Here is a 22,187-nt window from a genome sequence, read left to right as displayed (position 1 = left end):
ACGAATTATAGATAGATAGATAGATAGATAGATACATATTACATATCTAACTGTAACAAATCATATATATATGATCACCCTACTTATGTAACACCATGCACAATATAGAGTCTACATAGATTCAAATAGCTAAGAACAAAAAACAAAACTCAAACATTTTATAGGTAAATATAATCAAATATCTTGATGACTTTGAGGTAGAGATGGATTTCTCAAATATGATACACGAAGTCATGGGGTTGACCATAATGGAATAAATAAATAACCTAGAATAAATCAATGACTTAAATGTTTTTGTAAGCACATTAGCACAGCTAATATACTGAGAGAAGCCACGTGCAAAGGATTGGTAAACATAAAATATAGTAAATGGTTACAAGTAAATTTTAAAAAGACAATTCAATAAAAAAGGGAAAAAGGATGCTAACACTTTGCAGAAGAAATAATCTGAATGTCCAAGAAACATATGAGAAGATGCTCATGTGCATTACTAATAAGGGAATAGAAAAATTTCTAAAAAGTGATAACTTTCACCCATCAGAATAGTTAAAATTAGGAAGCCGATCACTTCCAATATTGGCAAGGATGTAGGGGATATGTTGCTATTATATTTGCTGGTAGTATAGCCACTTGGGAGAGCAATTTGGTCATCTAGTAAACTGAATACTCATACAACCAATTGTTATCCAGTAATACCACGTCTGGGTATATACTCGAAAGAAGCTCTAACACGCATGCAATAGGAGGTTTATACAAGATAGTTCAATATAGTCTTATTGGTAAAAGTGAAAACTTGTAAATAATCTAAATGTCCACCAATAGAGGAACTAGTAAGTTGGTGTACTCATGAAATACTTTAAGGTGATTGATTAAGTGTACATAAAACCACATAAATATATCTCAAAATGAATTCTGAATGACAATAGTAATATGCAAAATAACATTTACATTGTAATATTTCATTTGTAAGCTTACAAAACTGGCAAAATTACTGTGTGTGTGTGTGTTTGTGTGTGTGTGTGCGTTGTATACAAAAGGTATTTAAAATGTCATGGAAGAATACACACACAATAATTAATTACTGTGATTGCCCCTCGAGAGTTACGTAGGGGACTAGGTCTAGGGATGGTGCTTAAAGAGAAATTTAGCTGTTCCTATAATATTTCTTTCTTAAATTGATGATTGGAAGTGAATATGACACAATGTTAACAACTGTTAATTTTCAGTGAAAAATATGTGTATTTTTGTAGTTTTCTTTATGCTTAAATTTTCACAATTTAAAAAATGATCCAAATGTGGCAAAAGGCAATTCAGATTGTTATATTGGGTAAGAAATAGTTTTTCAGGAAGTGCATGTAAAAGTGGGAATTCAACCATCCTGGCCAACATGGTAAAACTCTGTCTCTACTAAAAATACAAAAATTATCTGGGTGTGGTGGTATGCACCTGTAGTCCCAGCTACTTGGGAGGCTGAGGTGGGAGAATCGCTTGAACCCGGGAGGTGGAGGTTGCAGTGAGCTGAGATCGCACTACTGCACTCCAGCCTGGTGACAGCAAGACTCAGTCTCAAAAAAAAAAAAAAAAAAAAAAAAAAAGTGAGAATTCATTACAAAATGCAAGAGTGGATATAAACATAAGGATACCAAAGGACTGTAACCAAATTAAAGTTCATCAAATCCTTATTCTTGAGAGTTTTAACCCCATGTAACATGAATTATCCCAAAGTTAGTATTATCACTATTTTAAAAAGTCTGAAGAATATATTATTTCAACACAAAAATGCACTATTTTTAAAATTTTAATAATTTTTTGGGAGGTACCAATATAAAATTAGTTGGCGAATTTTCCTACTATCCATCAAGACTAAATATGTAACTATAGCATCTGAGTTTATTTTTCTGATTGAAAAAAAGCCATCCCTTACTATCCTTATTTCTGCTGTTTTATTTCAGTCCTTAGTTGCTCAGACACAAAGCATAATCACATTTTTGAAGCAATAATACCATTTATGAAGAAATGGCATAATGTGTTCCATAGATTGAGTTCCTGGCAATAATTTTTATATCTCTTATTCTCAAATCTAGGACACAATTATATTCTTTTATGAAACAGCAGATGTCTTGTTACTAGCCTTTTAATACTAACTCTCCTAGAGGAAGTGGTCTCATAGAATAAAAGACTCCACTTAATACCCCAGCTGGTACAGTTGAACAAAAGTTCCTCAATGCCCAAGTGAAATTTTAGAGACTGAGTCTAACTGGTGAAACCAGAGAACTTTAAGATTAGTAAATCCTCTACTTCAAAGGCAAGATTTCAGCTTCAAAAGAAATTTTTTTTTCAAAAATAAATAATTAGTGCCCTTTCCATAGCTTTTTTCTCTGATAGGGTTTTTAATTTTCACAATGTAGAACTGTTTGCTTGCTTTAGCAAACAGTGACACTAGTAGAAACATAGTTTTAAAAGTCATTATCAGAGTTTACATTTTGCTGGTTATCTTTCATACCCAAGTATAGGTTAAAAATCAGGAAGTTACCTTGAGAAGGGCTTGTCGCCAAGACTAGAGGAGTAATGTCGGAATCCCATGTAAATCCACAGTCACCTGAACATTTAGCTGGAATTCCGTTGACATAGACTTCAACCTTCAAGTAAAGAAACAAGAAGCTACAGAACAGGGGCAAAGAGGCAGCAGTACAATATGAATAGGTTTTAACAAAAGTGATGGAATTGTGTTGGTTTGCTAATTTACTGAAATTAGTCTATATTTTTTGTACTTTGATATTTCATTCATTTTTGCCCTTGGGAAAGTCACCTAATCTCTTTACACTTTAATTTCTGCATATTTACAGAGCTGCTGTAAAGACTGAAGGAAAGATTCCTCTATTTTCAAATTCTGGCATAGTAGAGCTAAAAAAATCTACTATTTTTTCATAAGGAAGATAATTTTCCCAAAAGTCATAAAATAATATTATCAAGTTGATCAATGTTAAGACAAATGTTCCCATGAAATACAGAAGTCAAACCTCCTGTTTCACCAGGTCTTTAACATATTACAAACTAGTTATACTATTAAAATTACATTAAGCATCATGAGAAAAGTTTCAAAAATACCTGTGGCTGTTGACTGGGTGTACGAAGTAGGTCTCCAAGTACATGTTGTCTGAATAAGCCACCTTCCTTTATCCTTGTAACTGTCATATTAGCCTTTTCTCCAATAATGTTGGAATCATTAATCTATTTTTACACACAATTATTTTACTAGAAAGGTTATAACAAATTATGACAACACTAGTTTTTCATTTTAAATTTCAGCATAGGCAAAGGTGAATAAAAGTCAAAGGACATAAAATAAAATTCAAAACTATTGTAGTCACTTTTTTTAAATAAAAGAAGCCTCTTCAAAAATGAACATAACCTATCCAAGAAAAAAAAATTAAGACCATTGCATTATCATACATTGCATCAATTACAACTTGAATTAAAACTAAAATTAACTTGAATTTTTATAATTAAAAAATAAATCTAAAGAAAATGAATCTACTAAACTTGATTTTCTCAAAATGTCCTATGCTTTTTCTGAATATGATAACTGATAAATTATTCTTAAATAATTGAAAAATTGAGTCATCTTTCTATCCGAGAGTCAACTTTTCCTTGTATCATTTTTTACCTTTACCCTGGTTTTTTACCCAATTTTGGAATTATATGTTCTTCCAATGGTAAAAATAAAGCCAAGTCAAATCAGTACATACAATTTGTTCTTTACAAAATTCCTCTGCAAATATGGCAACCTTCTGATGTATTCAGGGACTAGCAAAGAGATAGGAGTCTCCATGCTGGGCCATGTGTGAGCCAAATGATATGGAACAGAAACAATGAATAAGCAGAGGGACTGATTAGAAAAGATGGAAGAGAGTAGATGCACAGACACCAGCAGAGACACCAAGGGAGGTCAGTCACTAGACCTATCTTCATCGTGGAGTTTTCTAATTTCAGTTCCCAGCCATGTATTTCCTTTAAAATAACCCCCATATCCTTATGACTATTACTATTTTGCACAACCATACAGACTGGTTTTCTATGTTTACATAGTTGTTTTTGCCCCCACTTCCTTATCTTCTCCACTTCCTCTCCTTCCCCAAATGATTTCATAAGTAGAGTTCTGCATTTTTTTCCTCTTTATGTCATGAATTTCTTTCCAGGTAAATATATGTGGGTCTACACATAGCTGCATAGTATTCAATGTGAAAGTTACACCAATCTTTCTGCTATTGATGGGGATTTAGGTTTCTAGGTTTTACTTTTACAAATAATGCTGCAGTGACTACCTTTGTGCCTATATCATTTCACATTTATCTTATTATTTCAGCAGGATAGAGTTATGTAAGTGATAGTGATGAATCATAAGGTCTCCGTATTAAGATACTACTAAGTTATCTTCCCAAAAGGTTGTCCTAATTTTTATTCTCACCAACATTGCATAGAAGAAACTATTTCCTTGCACTCTCATCATCACTAGAAAGCATTTTTTTTTTTTTGAGATGGAATTTTGCTCTTGTTGCCCAGGCTGGAGTGCAATGGCAATGGCACAATCTCAGCTCACTGCAATCTCCACCTACCAGGTTCAAGCCATTCTCCTGCCTCAGCCTCCCAAGTAGCTGGAATTACAGGCATGCACTACCACGTCCAGCTAATTTTGTATTTTTAGTAGAAACAGGATTTCACCATGTTGGTCAGGCTCATCTCGAACTCCTGTGATCCACCTGCCTCAGCCTCCCAAAATGCTGGGATTACAGGCATGAGCCACTGTGCCTGGCTGAAAGCATCATCTTTTTAATGTTTGACAATCTGGGTCCCTAGACTCCTCTCCTTCACATACTCTGGGCCTGACTCCTTTCCCCCATTCTCTTCTTCCTTCTAACTAAAGAAACATAATTAGATGACAGCCTAAGGCATTACTCCCTTATGAACTTGGAAAAATCATCTTCATAACCACAAAAGTATCCAAGGCCCCAAAATATAGCTCTCGTAGTAGAATGATAGTGAGGCTGATTCTCTTTGGGACCCCCTTAGCATACATCTGGATTTAGTTCGGTTTAGTTCTGAGACCCGTCATGACTGTGCTCCACCTGCCCCTGTCAAGGGGATTCTAACACACACATTTCTGGACTTTTTCTAAATGGGATATGGAGTAAAGTACCAACAGCTATTCTCCATGAAAGAGAACACTGAATCAGCTTAATTTAGAACAAAAAAAAACCTTCTCCTTAATTTCCTTTTAAAGAAATTTTAGTTTGTGGTTTGCATTTTTATAATATACATAGCCTCCAGTTCTTTTTGGAATAAGGCAGGGTCCAAATAAGCCAGCAGCACATAGAAGAAAAGAGAAGCCAAGCCAAATGAGGGAACCTGTAGAAGATTCTGCTTTCCACAGGTGCTTCTCCACTTGATGTTCCACGCATAGCCAGCACACGTTCCCTCTCGTGTAACTGAGATTCTTCCCATTCCCTCCAGACTCTGGAGTGCAAACTGCAGATCTGCAGCTGACACAGCAGCGGGGAGGCCTGCACTCACAGAGGGGTGGCAAACAGCAGGAGTCACAATTCATAAACTGGCTGGATGTGGTGGCTCACGTCTGTAATCTCAGCAGTTTGAGAGGCCAAAGCGGGTGGGCCACCTGAGGTCAGGAGTTTGAGATCAGCCTGGCCAACATGGTAAAACCCCATCTCTACTAAAAATACAAAAATTAGCTGGGCATGGTGGTGCGTGCCTGTAATCCCAGCTATTCAGGAGGCTGAGGCAGGGGAACCACTTGAACCCGGGAGGCGGAGGTTGTAGTGTCCAAGATCATGCCACTGCACTCCAGCCTTGGTGACAGCAAGACTCCGTCTCAAAAAAATAATAATAATAAAATAAATTACATTCACAAACCAATTTCATCTTTAAAGTACATGAAATGTGTACTATGTATTATCATTTGCAAACTCTATGTCTCTCTCCAATATAGTAAAAATAAAATTTGCATTCTACTTATGCCAAGAATTTATATCTTTCCTGGAAATAAAATATATACAATTTTATCCATTTCAAAATAATAATAAATAATTATTTTTAAAAATTATATGAGTAATGTACCTCAAACTGTGGCCTTGGATCAAATATTTTTAATATCAATTCACAAATATCAAATATCAGTTGATGTTTTCATATAATTCATTTTGATATTAAAAATAAAATCCTTTTAGTGTCAGAGGATATTGAGTGTTAAAATGATCTTTTAATATAGAAATACTTTTATTTTTTAAATCAATTTTGATTAAATTAATAACAATGTTAATTTGTATGTCTTTGAAAATACTGATAACCTATAAGTCATGAATATAAAAGAGAAACAAACAGTTGAGAATGTCACCAGCATAGTGGATAAAGCAGTGACAAAAACATAAAAATGTCACTTGCCCTGAATAGTTTAGCTTCATATTACTGACATACTCTCAATTATGTAAATTATAAGAGAAATACTACTAAAAAGGAGTACACCAAAATATTTATTATAGTTGTCTAGATTAGTCCTGTCCAACTGATAAATAATGTGAACCACATACACAATTGTATATTTTCTGGTAGCTATATTTTAGAAAGAAAACAAAACCAGGTAAAATATTTTAATAGTAATAAATTGCATATAATCCCTTATATTCAAATGTTATATTTTGACATGTGGCACTAGTCACATTTTAAGTGCTCAGTAGCCACATATGACTTATGGCTACCATATTGAACAGCACAGACTTAGATAATTCAATTATAGATGCCTTTTAAAATCATATTCCAATTCTCAATTTTTCTATTTTAATATTATTGTTATTGTTTGTGGCTACCACAGTAAGTAATGAGTGCTTATTTTTTAAAATGCATGTATTATAGAAAGTTTTGACTTATGAAAGTCATAATTTCAACTGCCTTAAAAAATGGCTATAAAAAATTGTTATAAATTTTTGTAGACTTTTAAAAATATTATTTTTAAGGGAAAACAATCAAAATAAATGATGTTAGCTTTGGATGGGTGAATTATCTCCTAATCTATTGAAAAGAAGGATTTGAAACAACATTATGATTGGCTATTAATTGACCCTAATAGGGCATATATTAATATATATGCATGTGTGACTTTAATATAATCACATATTTACTTATATATCAAATAAATAATTAATATATTTGCATGTATCAATAAGTAGTAATTCTCAAGTTAAACAACATTTAACACTTTATAATGTTATACATATGTGTGTGTGTATACACCAATATTTTAAACTTTTTTCATATACCTTTGAGAATATGTCCATAAGCTTGAATGTCAAAGCTGCCACTTAGAGGTGGAGATGCAGCTTGAATTCTTTGAATACGAATTTTTGACTCGCCTGGCCAATTATTTCCTCTGTAGACAAACTCGTTCTCTGTCTCATGTGTGATTATCTAATTTCCAAAATAAATATTGATAAAATGATTAAACTTAACAATGGCTTACATGATTTCTATTTCATCATGGTACAATCCTGTGACATGACATAAATGAGCCTCATGTATTCAGGATTCTTCAGAACATTAAGGAGTGTCACAAAAATCAACACAGGCCATACCTATATAGCTGCAATAATGAGGCCAAAGTCAACTCAGTCATCTGTGCAGCAATCAGCTGGAACTGCAGTAATACCTCATTAATTCAGAATGCACCCTCCATCACTCAAGGAACAAATATTTATTGAGCAGGCACTCTGTTCAAGGTACAGTGCTAATCACTGCAGAGAGGCAAAGGAGCATGAGATGTTGTCTTGGCTATTAAAAAACTAAAACGATTTTTTAAAAAATAGTACATGGAGTCTTGAAAAGTTAACCAACAATTTAAGAAAGTTTATGATTTATACAGTGGCTGACCCAGGCTAAAAAACAAATACTTGTTTAATGTTCAGTGCTAATCAATTGACAGAAGCAGCACATGCTGTAGAAATTCATAGATTGTAACCCTAATAGTGAAAATTATATTCTCCTGTTTCTGATCCCTTATAGTTACCTGTTACTACTGTAAAATTTAAAATGATAAGCCTTCTAGACCACAGAATGAATAAACATTAGTGCTAAAAGACGTAAGCAAGAAGGTTGCTAGCAGCTATATTCATAATAGCCCCAAGCTGGAAATAATGCAAAAGTTGTTCAATAGAATGGATAAATTATGGTATATTTATACTATGGAAAAATGTACAGCAATCAAACAGAATGAAACTACAGTGTATGCAATGTGAATCTCAAAAAATTGAATGAAAGAAGCTAGATTCAAAGGAGTACACACTGTATGATTCTATTGATATGAAGTTTAAGAACAATCGAAAATAATTCATGGTAGTAGATGTCAAAAGAGTGGTTATTGGGGTGAGGAGTGAGTTTAAGAAAGAAGAATGGTTCAAGGAAGGTACTTGGGGAGCTAATGATTATCTTGATCTGGGTGTGATTACATGAGTGTATCTACTTTGTAAAAATGTGTTGAATTCAGCAAGGTTATAAGATACAAGATAAAGACACAAAAATCAATTACATTTCTATATACAAATAATGAACATGTGGAAATTGAATTTAAAAACACAAGACCATTTACAACTGCTCGAAGAAAATGAAACACATTTATAAATCTCACAAAACATGTACTAGACCTGAACTGAAAATTGCAAAATGCTGATAAATGTAATAAATGAAGACCTAAATATGCTGGTAAAGCACAAAGAAGACAAATAAATGGAGAAACACACTGTGTTCATGGATTGGAAGACTCAGTATCACAATGGTGCCAATTCTCTCCAAAACAGTCTATAGATTTAAGGTAATTATTGTCAAAATACCAGCAAGGTTTTTTTGTAGACATAAACAATCTTATTTTAAAATTTATATGGGAAGGCACAGGACCTAGGATAGCTAAAACAATTTTGCACAAGAAAAATAAAGTGAGAAGAATCACTCTACTCAATGTTAAGTCTAACTATTCAGATACAATAGTCAAAAATGTGTGGTATTGGTGGAAGGACTGACACATAGACCAATGGAAAGAATAGAAAACTCAGAAATATGCCCGCACAAATATGATTTTTGACAAAGGTTCCAATGCAATTAAATGGAAGAAAGACAGCCTTTTCAATAAATGGTGCTGAAACAATTGGAGGCATAGGCAAACAAATGAACCTCAGCCAAAAATCACGTCCTATATGTAAAAATTAACACAAAATGGATCATGCCCTTAAATATAAAATGTAAATCTATACGATTTTTAGAAAAAAACAGAAAAATCCTCAGGACCTAGAGCTAAGTAAGTTCTCAGACTTGAAACCAAAAGCACCATTCAAAAAAGAAAAAAAAATGATAAATTTGGCCTCATAAAATTTTTAAAACTTTGTTCTGTCAAAGACCTTATGAAGAAGATGAAAAGGTGAGGTACAGTCTGGGAGAAAATATTTGCAAACCACATATCTGATGAAAGAATTATACCTAGACATTTCACAGTAGAAGATATGTAGGTGGCAAATAAGTTCATAAAAAGATGTTCAACATCATTAGCCATTAGGGAATATCAATTAAAATGAAAATGAGCCATCGCTACACACCCTACCAGAATGCCTAAAATTAAAAATAGTGACATCACCAAACACCGGCAAGATTGTGCAGAAACTGGATCGTACACTGCTGGTGGGAATCTAAAATGGTACAACCACTTCAGAAAAAAGTATGGTAGTTTCTTTAAAAACTATACATGTTCTTACCATACGACCCTATAATTGCACTGTTGGGAATTTAACCCAGAAAAAATGGAAACTTATATCTCACAAAAGCCTATAGATGAATGTTCATAGCGGTTTAATTCATAATAGCCAAAACCAAGAAACAACTCAAATGTCCTTCAACGGGTGAGTAAACAAACTGGTACATCTATAAAAGTAAATATACTCAGCAATTAAAACGAATAAATTGATCGACACAATCTGAATGGATCTCAAGGGAATTATGCTGAGTGAAAAAAAGCCAGTATCCAAAAGCTATGTATTTGTAGGATTATATGACATCTGATTCCATTTTTGTAGCATTCTTGAAACAACAAAATTATTGAGAGAATGAATTTGTGGTTGCCATATATGAGTGAGTGCAGGAGGAAGGGAACAAGGGAGGTGGCTGTGACAGCACGGCTACAAAAAGGTAGCACAAGAGATACTCGTAATAGAACTGTTCTGCTGGTGGTCAGATGAATCTACACCTGTGATAAAATTGTATAAGAACTACACAAACACGCACACACACACAATCCTGGAAGAATCTGAATAAAGTCAGTGGATTTTATCACGTCAATTTCCTGATTATGATATTATGCTATATTATACAAAAAAATTATCATTGGGGGAAAATGGGTAAAGGATATAAAAATAGTTCTGTGTTATTTCTTACAACTGCATGTGAATCTACAATTATGTCAAAGTTAAAGTTCTTAAAATAATTTATTGATCTATACATTTAACATATGTGCATATTATTACATGTACCTATCACTTGAATTTTCTTAAAAAGTCACAAAAATCTAAGTCCTGTATTCTTCAGTGTCAACTTTGATAAATAATTAAAGATAGAGGTTACAGTTACCAATTAGTTTATTGAGGAATCTTGAAAAATGGGAGAATTTTGACACAGATGCTTTGAATTAGTTATTATATTTTCTTTTTTTTTTTTTTTTTTTGAGACAGAGTCTCGCTCTGTCGCCCAGGCTGAAGTGCAGTGGCTCGATCTCCGCTCACTGCAAGCTCCACCTCCCGGGTTCACGCCATTCTCCTGCCTCAGCCTCTGAAGTAGCTGGGACTACAGGCACCCGCCACCACACCTGGCTAATTTTTTTGTACTTTTTAGTGGAGACGGGGTTTCATCGTGTTAGCCCGGATAGTCTCAATCTTCTGACCTCATGATCCGCCCACCTCGGCCTCCCAAAGTGCTGGTATTACAGGCGTGAGCCACCACGCCCGGCCAGTTATTATATTTTCTAATAGAGCTAAGAGTAAAGCACTGAAAAGCATTTGTAAGATGCTAATCTTGAAGATATTAAGAGTAAAACATTGGGCCAGGATGGGATAAAGGCAACTTTTTTGGAGTTTTTATAAGTTTTCAGTAATTTTAATCATAAAATTGTTTACTTTGCAAAAATTTTCTGTGAGGCTCTAATCCAATTACAATGGTTAATGATTATTTAATCTTTAATCTTGAGCTTATTATACTTGTTTTTGGTTTGTGGTAGGAAATCATATTAACTCATTGAATATTTTTACAGAAATTTAATTTTAAATTTTTCTTTATATGTGTAATATTTAATATTAATCTTATTACAAATGTACAAAAAATTGTTCAGGTCCTTCTGGAATTATGAAAAACCACTTCTTTCTTCCCTTGTATAAATTTTCATACAAGCAAAAATAAATGGTGTTTATAACAAAACAATTTAAAAGCATAATGCAGAATCTCAACTTTTCTTTCAATAATATCTGTTTAAGGATGTTTATTGGAAGAGACCATAACTTTTTCTTTTACGTCCACAGAGAAAACTCTACTTAAATATGACTTCGTTTTTTAAGGATATTTCTCCCTGTTTTCCTTCCCATAGACATATTTCTGCAAGAAATTTTTTAATACTTAAAGTCAATTTTCGTACTCCAAGTCTTCATATAACCTTAGAATAGTTAGTTATCTTTTCCTGTTAAAATATTCCATCTGTATGTTGGTTATTTAAAAAAATTAAAAATAAAATTCACTACATAAAAATTAATGCAAAATTCTAGGCTTACCTGCCCAAAGCTCACAGCCATCATGGGTATATTGTGACTGCAATTGTATGAAGTCATGGTAACAATATTGGTTTGTCATAGTTGGCCCATTTGTTTTGGTCCGATTCACCTGAAAGTGCTCTAAGAACATTCCTTTATTTGCTAATGCAGGAAGTCTTCTCTTGGGCATTTCTAAAGAATATAAATAAAAATATTAGGTTGGTGTAAAAGTAATTGTGGGTTTTGCCATGTAAAATTAACCTAATAGAGAGGAGATAAAATTGCATTGCTTCTGTTGCTAAAAATAAAATCATCAAATAATATCAACATTGTCATGGAATAAAGTATCTAAAATCAAGTATTAGAAAGAAGACCTGAAGGAAAGTAGTTTATGAAGCTTGCTAAATTTTCATTTTTATATTATGAAGCTTTATGTCTTTTGACATATGAACCCTATCAAGTAAAAACTAAATATTTAAAAGCCACCAATCCCTGGGTTTCCTGCAGCCTTCTGTGGTTAGTTAGCTTTGTTCTGTTCTACATCCCCCAAATGTGGTGCTCACTAGGATGTGTGCTTCATGAGGGCAGGACAAAGATTGTCATCTTCATTGCTCTTTTGTTAGTACTTGACACAATGCCTGTCACATAGTAGGTGCTAAGTGAGTATCGTTTAATGAACGACAACATTTATCCCAGCACAATCCATCTGTCTTATACATGTTCTATCAATCATAATGTAGGTCTGGTGACAGCAGATTCAAAAGGAGTGACAATGAAGTAGTAACATTTACATTAAAAAAAAAATCAGTTAATTCACCACCTTGCACTTGAAAGCAGTTCCAAAGAAAAGGATTCTAATGTTTCTTTCAAAAATGGGAAAAGTCACTTTTAAGGTGACATTTGGAGTTAGGTTAATTTTTTAAAAGACCGTAGAGTTTAATTTTTATTATTACTACATCTAATAAATGTCATGTCTATTAACATGACTAGAAACACAATGCTAACACTATTGAAATGAAGGTTTCATTTGTAGTATTATTAGTTATCACTCTTAAGTCTATGGAAAGTTTCAAGTCAATCTTAGTAGACGGATGTCAATGTCAATAGTTGCATTTTGGGACTAGATCTCAAAAATAAAACAAAGCAAAATGAAAATGTTTGACATAGTGTATTTATCCATAAACAAAATCCTGGACTATAAAGCAAATTCTTGCTATTGTGAGAAAGTTTTCATTAAGGATTCATTTATCCTTGGAATAATCACCTTCCACTATTCATTACAAAATAAAATAATAATATTATTCAGATAAAAGAGTGACTCATTAATATTTAGATATTAATGTTTCTATCTATAATACAGAATATAAAAATAATTTCCATGGTAAGATTTTACTATATTTAGATTAAAGTAGAGATCAAATGATACAACATACCATCCAATGTTGAGATTGTAGATGTGTGTCCAATGTACACTACATCCACATAGAAAGACTGTGATTCTGATGCTTTATGTAAACTAATCCTCTGAAGAGAAACATTTGTCCCAGTGTATTTCGTTCTTATGAGATCCAGAAGGTCTATACAAGTGTAAGTCCAGCTGAAATATGTTTGATTAATTTGTTGTGGTAACATTTAAGCAAATATACTTTAAAAAGCATTAAAATTTTGTAGACTAAAATATTTTTTCCCACAAGAAGACCATCAAGGGAGCTTTATTAGCACAGAAAAGCAGCCATAACAAGGCACAGCAGGCAGAAACTTACATTGGCACTAAAAGATTTAGCACTGTATACAAATATAAGCTTTCGTTTATTTGTAGCCTTGGCAGTAGCCATAGGAATGTAAAATAACATTGTGTAACAACAAGTAAGGAAACCAAGAAGCACAGGCATTGGTGTAGGGCACATTAACAAAACAAGACACAAGAATGGAGTCAACAATTTTCGTGAACAATACCAGGCATAGAACAGTAAGTTCAGTCCACTGCTAAGAAGCAAAACTGGAACTTGATAACACTTCCAGGAAAGTTCCCTGGAGTAGCATTGTCCCTTGTTCTAAGTGCTAGAAGGGTGTTATTTGTAGATATAAATGGTTGCACAGTACCCTTTAAATGTATAACTCAGATTCAGATTTTCCATTAAATCATAACTGCATTGGAATCCCATAAATTACAGTAAAGCATTAAAGCTATAAGAGTTTGCAACACATATATAAGTATTTCTATTCAAATAATTAAATATAGTTTAACAATAATCTTTCATCAGCTACCACTGTAGTTATTAACTGACTAGTTTGTTTGGGTACCTTAGAGTCCCATTTTCTTCAGGGTTCATAAACTCATCATGGGATCCACCTCTAGCTCATCAAAGATTAGACTACACATATCAGTTTTAGAAAATTGTATGCAAACGACATTAAGTTAAAGTGCTCTTTAAATTAAAAAAAAGTACCTAGGGCCACAGTGTAGAATTGTACAACTAATTATACAATTCTAAAATTTTAAAAACCACAACTTAGAAAATTTGGCATACTGAACAGGACCTTTTGTAAGGGAAAAGGAGACTGCAAATGATATCAAAACTGAACTGTACACTGTGCCTTTGTGATTAAATAATTCCATTTTTTGAAGAGAAAGGCAGCCTGTTTTTAGATTTTAAAACTTGATTTACAACTACAAACCACTTTTTGGAAGGTTGTAGAACAATTTTAGGGGATGGGAAATGGTACTTTTAACACTAACAGTGTACTGAAAACAACAAATACTAATACATCTACTTGATCAAGGTGGACTGTCTGACCTATATTAAAGCAGATTTGGAAATATTTGTTAGAGTCCGGGTGCGGTGGCTCACGCCTGTAATCCCAGCGCTTTGGGAGGCCGAGGTGGGTGGATCACGAGGTCAGGAGTTGGAGACCAGCCTGACCAATATGGTGAAACCCCGTCACTAACTGAAAATACAAAAAATTAGCCAGGCAGGGTGGCGCTCGCCTGTAATCCCAGCTACTCAGGAGGCTGAGGCAGGAGAATTGCTTGAACCTAGGAGGTGGAGGTTGCAGTGAGCTGAGATCACGCCACTGCACTCCAACTTTGGCAACAGAGTGAGACCCCGTCTCAAAAGAAAAAAAGAAATACCACACTAGCAAAGACTTGGAACCAACCCAAATGTCCAACAATGGTAGACTGGATTAAGAAAATGTGGCACATATACACCATGGAATACTATGCAGCCATAAAAAATGATGAGTTCATGTCCTTTGTAAGGACATGGATGAAATTGGAAATCATCATTCTCAGCAAACTATCGCAAGGGCAAAAAACCAAACACCACATGTTCTCACTCATAGATGGGAATTGAACAATGAGAACACATGGACGCAGGAAGGGGAACATCACACTCTGGGGACTGTTGTGGGGTGGGTGGGGGGGGAGGGATAGCATTAGGAGATATACCTAATGCTAAATGACGAGTTAATGGGTGCAGCACACCAGCATGGCACATGTATACATATGTAACTAACCTGCACATTGTGCACATGTACCCTAAAACTTAAAGTATAATAATAATAATAAAAATAAATAAATAAATAAATAAGAAAAAAGAATAAAAAGAAAAAAAGAAACAACTGTTAGAAGCAGATAAATTTATCTCGTCTTGACTGGTAATATCAAGGCAACCATGTTATTTTTATTTTTTTATTTTATTTTATTATTATTATACTTTAAGTTTTAGGGTACATGTGCACAATGTGCAGGTTAGTTACATATGTCTACATGTGCCATGCTGGTGTGCTGCACCCATTAACTCGTCATTTAGCATTAGGTATATCTCCTAATGCTATCCCTCCCCCCTCCCTCCACCCCACAATAGGCCCCAGAGTGTGATGTTCCCCTTCCTGGCCCCAGAGTGTGATGTTCCCCTTCCTGTGTCCATGTGTCCATGTGTTCATGTTTTAGACATGAAGTCCTTGCCCATGTTTTAGACATGAAGTCCTTGCCCATGCCTATGTCCTGAATGGTAATGCCTAGGTTTTCTTCTAGGGTTTTTAAGATGCATTACATTTGATGGTGTCCATGGATTTTCTTTAAACAAGAATATTCTTGTTTAAAAAAAAACTACTTTAAAGTTCATATGGAACCAAAAAAGAGCCCGCATCGCCAAGTCAATCCTAAGCCAAAAGAACAAAGCTGGAGGCATCGCGCTACCTGACTTCAAACTATACTACAAGGCTACAGTAACCAAAACAGCATGGTACTGGTACCAAAACAGAGATATAGATCAATGGAACAGAACAGAGCCGTCAGAAATAATGCCACATATCTACAAGTATCTGATCTTTGACAAACCTGAGAAAAACAAGAAATGGGGAAAGGATTCCCTATTTAATAAATGGTGCTGGGAAAACTGGCTAGCCATATGTAGAAAGCTGAAACTGGATCCCTTCCTTACACCGTATACAAAAATCAATTCAAGATGGATTAAAGACTTAAACGTTAGACCTAAAACCATAAAAACCCTAGAAGAAAACCTAGGCATTACCATTCAGGACATAGGCATGGGCAAAGACTTCATGTCTAAAACACCAAAAGCAATGGCAACAAAAGCCAAAATTGACAAATGGGATCGAATTAAACTAAAGAGCTTCTGCACAGCAAAAGAAACTACCATCAGAGTGAACAGGCAACCTACAAAATGGGAGAAAATTTTCGCAACCTACTCATCTGACAAAGGGCTAATATCCAGAATCTACAATGAACTCAAACAAATTTACAAGAAAAAAACAAACAACCCCATCAAAAAGTGGGCGAAGGACATGAACAGACACTTCTCAAAAGAAGACATTTATGCAACCAAAAAACACATGAAAAAATGCTCACCATCACTGGCCATCAGAGAAATGCAAATCAAAACCACAATGAGATACCATCTCACACCAGTTAGAATGGCAATCATTAAAAAGTCAGGAAACAACAGGTGCTGGAGAGGATGTGGAGAAATAGGAACACTTTTACACTGTTGGTGGGACTGTAAACTAGTTCAACCCTTGTGGAAGTCAGTGTGGCGATTCCTCAGGGATCTAGAACTAGAAATTCCATTCGACCCAGCCATCCCATTACTGGGTATATACCCAAAGGACTATAAATCATGCTGCTATAAAGACACATGCACACGTATGTTTATTGCCACATTATTCACAATAGCAAAGACTTGGAACCAACCCAAATGTCCAACAATGATAGACTGGATTAAGAAAATGTGGCACATATACACCATGGAATACTATGCAGCCATAAAAAATGATGAGTTCATGTCCTTTGTAGGGACATGGATGAAATTGGAAATCATCATTCTCAGTAAACTATCGCAAGAACAAAAAACCAAACACCGCATATTCTCACTCATAGGTGGGAATTGAACAATGAGAACACATGGACACAGGAAGGGGAACATCACACTTCGGGGACTGTTGTGGGGTGGGGGGAGGGGGGAGGGATAGCATTGGGAGATATACCTAATGCTAGATGACGAGTTGGTGGGTGCAGCGCACCAGCATGGCACATGTATACATATGTAACTTACCTGCACATTGCACACATGTACCATAAAACCTAAAGTATAATAATAATAATAATAATAAAAGAAAAAAAAAAAAGGTCTTGTAACATTTAGGGTAAAGAAAATCCATGAACTTCATCAAATGTAATGTGTCTTGAAAATTACTGTACAGCAGATAAGTTTTTTAATTTTAAAAAAATTTTTAGTTTTATTTTTTGTGGATACATGTGTAGGTGTCTATATTTGTGGGGGTACATGAGATGTTTTGATACAGTCATGCAATGCATAATAATCATATCATGTAAAATGGGGTATCCATCCCCTCAAGCCTTTAATCCTTTGTATTATAAACAATGAAATTATACTTTGTTTTTAAATGTACTATTAATTATTATTGATTTCAGCTACCCTGTTGTGCTATCAAATACTAGGTCTTATTCATTCTTTCTAGCTGTTTTTTGTACCCATTAACCATCCCCATCTCCCTTCAGCCATCCCAAATTATAGGCTAAAAGGAGAGACCTATTTAATGATATGGTAAGTGATGACTTGATTGATACAGAAGAACAAGGATCCATAAAATGTTCCAAAATCCTGTGGCAGTGGAGGAGTGCATAGCATAAGGGCGATAGGCATCAAAAGTAAAATTGTTATTTCACTGTTCAGTTCAATCATTCCTTCCTGTTGAACAATGTACCTTCAGATGTCCCTTTGAGAAGGATTTCTGCTTCATAAAGATGGACTATAGCAAATTGGGCACGAAGCAGTGGTATATAATCATATTGTTTATGGACTTTTCATGCTCCTTGCCACCTAACAGAGGCAGGGCAGGCTCAACTCCTGGTATTGCATCTGCCTATGTGACTGCCAACAAAGGATGTCCTCTTTTGAGTCAACAATTCCTCTGTGGAATGGCAGCATTCTCCCCACTCATTTCATTCATTCCAGGAGCTAGCTTCAGTCCCATTTTATACATCGGATTCAACTATGTAATGGCCTCAAAGGCATATATTTGTGCACTGGGGGATGCAACATGTTTTTCAATACTAATATACCTCTCTCAACACAGATGAATGGAAATATATCCAGTGTTCATGGATTGGAAGAATTAATATTGTTTAAGTTGATATTGTTAATTATTAAAATCATATGGTTCTGTGCAAACACCATCCACAGCATGTATACATTTCAGGCATTTTTCTCTCTCTCTTCTTTGAAGTCCACTTCAAGTTCTACCACACTTCAGTATCTAATGAACTTTGTGTAAACAAGAATTTCTCTTTCTTTACATTCTGTGGAAACGTGTAGATATTATACTTGGGACAAGACATCAGTCATTATCTTTTTAATGCTTATTTCAAGAACCTAAGGAATATATGAAGCATGACTTTTGTGTTTCCTGAAGAATTCTTTGAAAAGCTTAATGCCCTTATTAAAGTTTTTCCCTCTGACAAACACCTGTTGGACTGTGGATTCCTACCTCATGACTAAAGAAATACTGACACCTGTATTTAAACTTGGTCTACAGTTGCCCTCACTTTATCCATTGATTGATCAGAGTATCTGAAGAGAATTAGGTCCATATGCTCAGGATCTGATGCCAGAGATACATACTTCAAATATGATGTTGATGTTTTATATTAAAAATGGAAGACTATGACTTCCTACACACACACATACACACACACACACACACACACACACCCTTTTTTTTTTTTTTTTTTTTAAGACAAGGTCTCATTCTGTCACCCAGGCTGGAGTGCAGTGGCGCAATCTTGGCTCACTGCAGCCTGGATCTCCCGGACTCAAGCAATCCTCCACTTCAGCCTCCTGAGTACCTGGGACCACAGGTGTGCACCACCATGTCCAGCTAATTTTTGTATTTTTTGTAGAGATGGTTGCCATGTTGCCCAGCCCCATCCTTTTTTAAAAATAAGATCATTCCAGTTCCACAGGAAGGATAACTCTGATATGCTCCCACCCACCTGCCTGGTCCCATCTTTTGTCACCTTTCTGCCACTGTCCCAGTGAACACAACTGATTTCCTCCTGATAGAGTCTGGAGACCTAGCTTTGCTGGAGCACCTCCAGGTCTACACCCTGGCTGTCTCCCACTTCACACTTCTTGTCCTCTAAAATATAGTTTTTAAAACCTTTAACAAACAAGGTTTCCTTTGCAGTCCAACATATGTCAACAATTTTTAGAGTATATGAATTTCTAAAGTTATGAATTGGGAACTGGCTGATGCATTTTGAAAATAGTGTTGGGGGCCAGGCATGGTGTCTCATGCCTATAATCCCAGGACTTTGGGAGGGAGGCCTAGGCAGGAGGATTGCTTGAGCCTAGGAGTTCAAGACCAGCTGTGGCAACATGGAAGACCCAATCTCCGCAAAAACAAAAAAATTAGTTGGGCATGGTGATGCACACCTGCAGTACCAGCTACTTGTTGGGGAAGGCTGGGGTGGGAGGACCACTTGAGCCCAGAAGGTGAAGGCTGCAGTGAACTGTGATGGTCCCACAGCACTCCAGCCATGGTGACAGAATCAGACCCTGTCTCAAAAATAATAATAATAATAATAATGTTGGGAAGATGTAGAAAACGGGACAACTGAAATTGCAGATTTGAGCAGCAGCTTTTGCATCAAGAAACTTATTCTTCCATCAAGACTGCCCTTTCTTCCCATCTAACTACTCTACTCTCCATTAACATCTTGCCTGTTTTTATTCCTTGTCTTTGTTTTGTTTATGGTAAACATTTGGTTCTATTTCCAACTTCGGATCATTTTCTCACTCCTTCTGTCTAGGTGTCAAGAGGAGAAGCTGGTTCTCCCTCGTGCTTGTTCCACACATGGCAGTTCTGAGTCACAGAGTTCTATTCTATGATGGGAAGAAAATAGTGCTCTCCATGTCTTATTATAATAGAATAATGCTCTCCATGTCTTATAAAATGATGGAAATTTACATGGCATGTATTAGAGTATCATATAAACTGTATAGACCCATATAAAATAAAGATTGTGATGTAGCTATAACAGAAAAAAAAGCAAAAAAAAAGGAATATTTTCAAGATATGGAGATTCCACCATGGTTATTTTTATGAGAAAAACTTTATATGAAAGAAAAACTTCTAAAATTGTAGAGAGAAAATGTTCTATGTCTTCAGTGGAGTGATGGTTACATGACTGTATACATGTGTTAAAACTCACTAAACTGTGCACTTAAAAAGAGTGAATTTTACTTTATGTAAATTATACTTTAATAAACAACAACAATTTATGGAGAGTACTTTACAAAATAGAAAGGTATGTGTCTCTGTGTATGTCTTCACTATTGTTTCTGTTGTAAATGAAATACTGTAAATGAAATTTTTGTATGTACTGTGTATGAAAATGCAGTCACAACTGACATAAACTTCAGAAGATATAAAAATTAATAAAACCCCAAAAATAATTATATAGAACTAAATTGTGTTTAAAGGCATGACAGTTGTAGTCATTAAATAGCTTCTCTAGGTTTATTTTGTTTCTTCCTTTATGTTTCTCTATTCGCATTTCTTTGTGCCTAACTTTTGGCACAGCAAGCATTATTTCAAAATCTCTCTACTTCCTTTTTTTCAGTGATCAAACTGTAATGACTATATTGTGATAAGCCTGTCTCTTTCTACCTTCCAGCATAACTAGGAACATTATTAGATTTAGTAATACATAATTTAAATTCTAAAGTTTACCATTGTTTTGTCTTTTTATGGTTATGGGTGATTATGTCATGACCAATTGTTATTTTCATAATGTAGAGATTTCTTTAAAACATGACTATTTCTGTTGGATGTACGTGTGTAGAATAGGAAAATTGCCATTTACATCCATTGTGCGCATGATTTGCCGTCATCTCTCCAAACAGACCAAAACAAAAAACCCCAAGAAATGGATTTGTCTTATCTCTGTAGTTTATATACCATGGTATAACGTAATTTTCAAATTCATAGTGTAACTTACTTGTTTCCATAAGCAAAGTTGTATGTAAACTGTGTGTCAGTGCTTCTAGTAATCTTGCTATTGTCTTGGTACTGGAATTTTAGACCAATATAATTTGCCAGGAATTCTTTGTATGCTAAACATAACTACATAAAAATATGAAAAACAATGGTAACAATATATGACCATTACATTGTTTCATAACAATTCAAATAAATTCAGTCAATAAATATTGATTGAGCATTTTCTACATAAAATGTACCAGAACACAGAGAAAGAAATGATTAATTTCAGCCAGTTAGCTGCAGAAGAATTGCAAAAGATTTTATAGATGAAGTGACGTTGAGATGACCTTACAATTAATTAAAATTCTCTATTTCTTTTTACGTATAGTTTCCTTTAAAACTGGAAACAATTCACTCTCTGTAGAGATGAGTTATGTACTAACTCTAAGCTACTCAGTAAATTTAAAAGTCCAATGCACATAGAAAAGAAGAGAGGTAAACATTCGGGCAGATTAAATGGGACATAAATATCATTGAACATTTAGAGATAGAGATGAATGTCACTGTAAAATAGTAATTAAATACCAATTTTAATGGTCCCCAAGTCCTTAGGCATGCCAAATATATTAAGAACTTTGAATTTTAGGATAGGTGCCACAATTTGAGAATTTTAAAATAAGAGAAAGGGTGAATCTATTATTAACAGTGTTAAATACCCTCACTAAAACTGCCATCTCCTCTGCTCCTAATTTTGTTTCACTTCTCCCTGACTGGATACCCAAGATCATCCTATGATGGCTAGCCATTTTTCTTTCT

General features: G+C 34.7%; 1 protein-coding gene across 1 annotated transcript in view; it reads right to left on the bottom strand.

Annotated features, from left to right (window-relative positions):
- Nucleotides 1-22,187, bottom strand: part of PKHD1L1 (PKHD1 like 1) — a 168,846-nt gene that overhangs the window by 95,871 nt on the left and 50,788 nt on the right. Inside the window, 8 exon segments of the mRNA XM_063726390.1 lie at nucleotides 2,534-2,639; nucleotides 3,109-3,231; nucleotides 5,407-5,561; nucleotides 7,329-7,476; nucleotides 11,859-11,922; nucleotides 11,924-12,029; nucleotides 13,271-13,434; nucleotides 21,388-21,512. Of these exon segments, the coding sequence (XP_063582460.1) occupies nucleotides 2,534-2,639; nucleotides 3,109-3,231; nucleotides 5,407-5,561; nucleotides 7,329-7,476; nucleotides 11,859-11,922; nucleotides 11,924-12,029; nucleotides 13,271-13,434; nucleotides 21,388-21,512 (991 nt within the window).

This window comes from Pongo abelii, chromosome 7 (assembly GCF_028885655.2).
Source record: "Pongo abelii isolate AG06213 chromosome 7, NHGRI_mPonAbe1-v2.0_pri, whole genome shotgun sequence".
Classification (NCBI taxonomy): Eukaryota; Metazoa; Chordata; class Mammalia; order Primates; family Hominidae; genus Pongo; species Pongo abelii.
The sequence above is the reverse complement of the archived record's forward strand: the minus strand, read 5'-3'. Positions and strand labels throughout refer to the sequence as shown.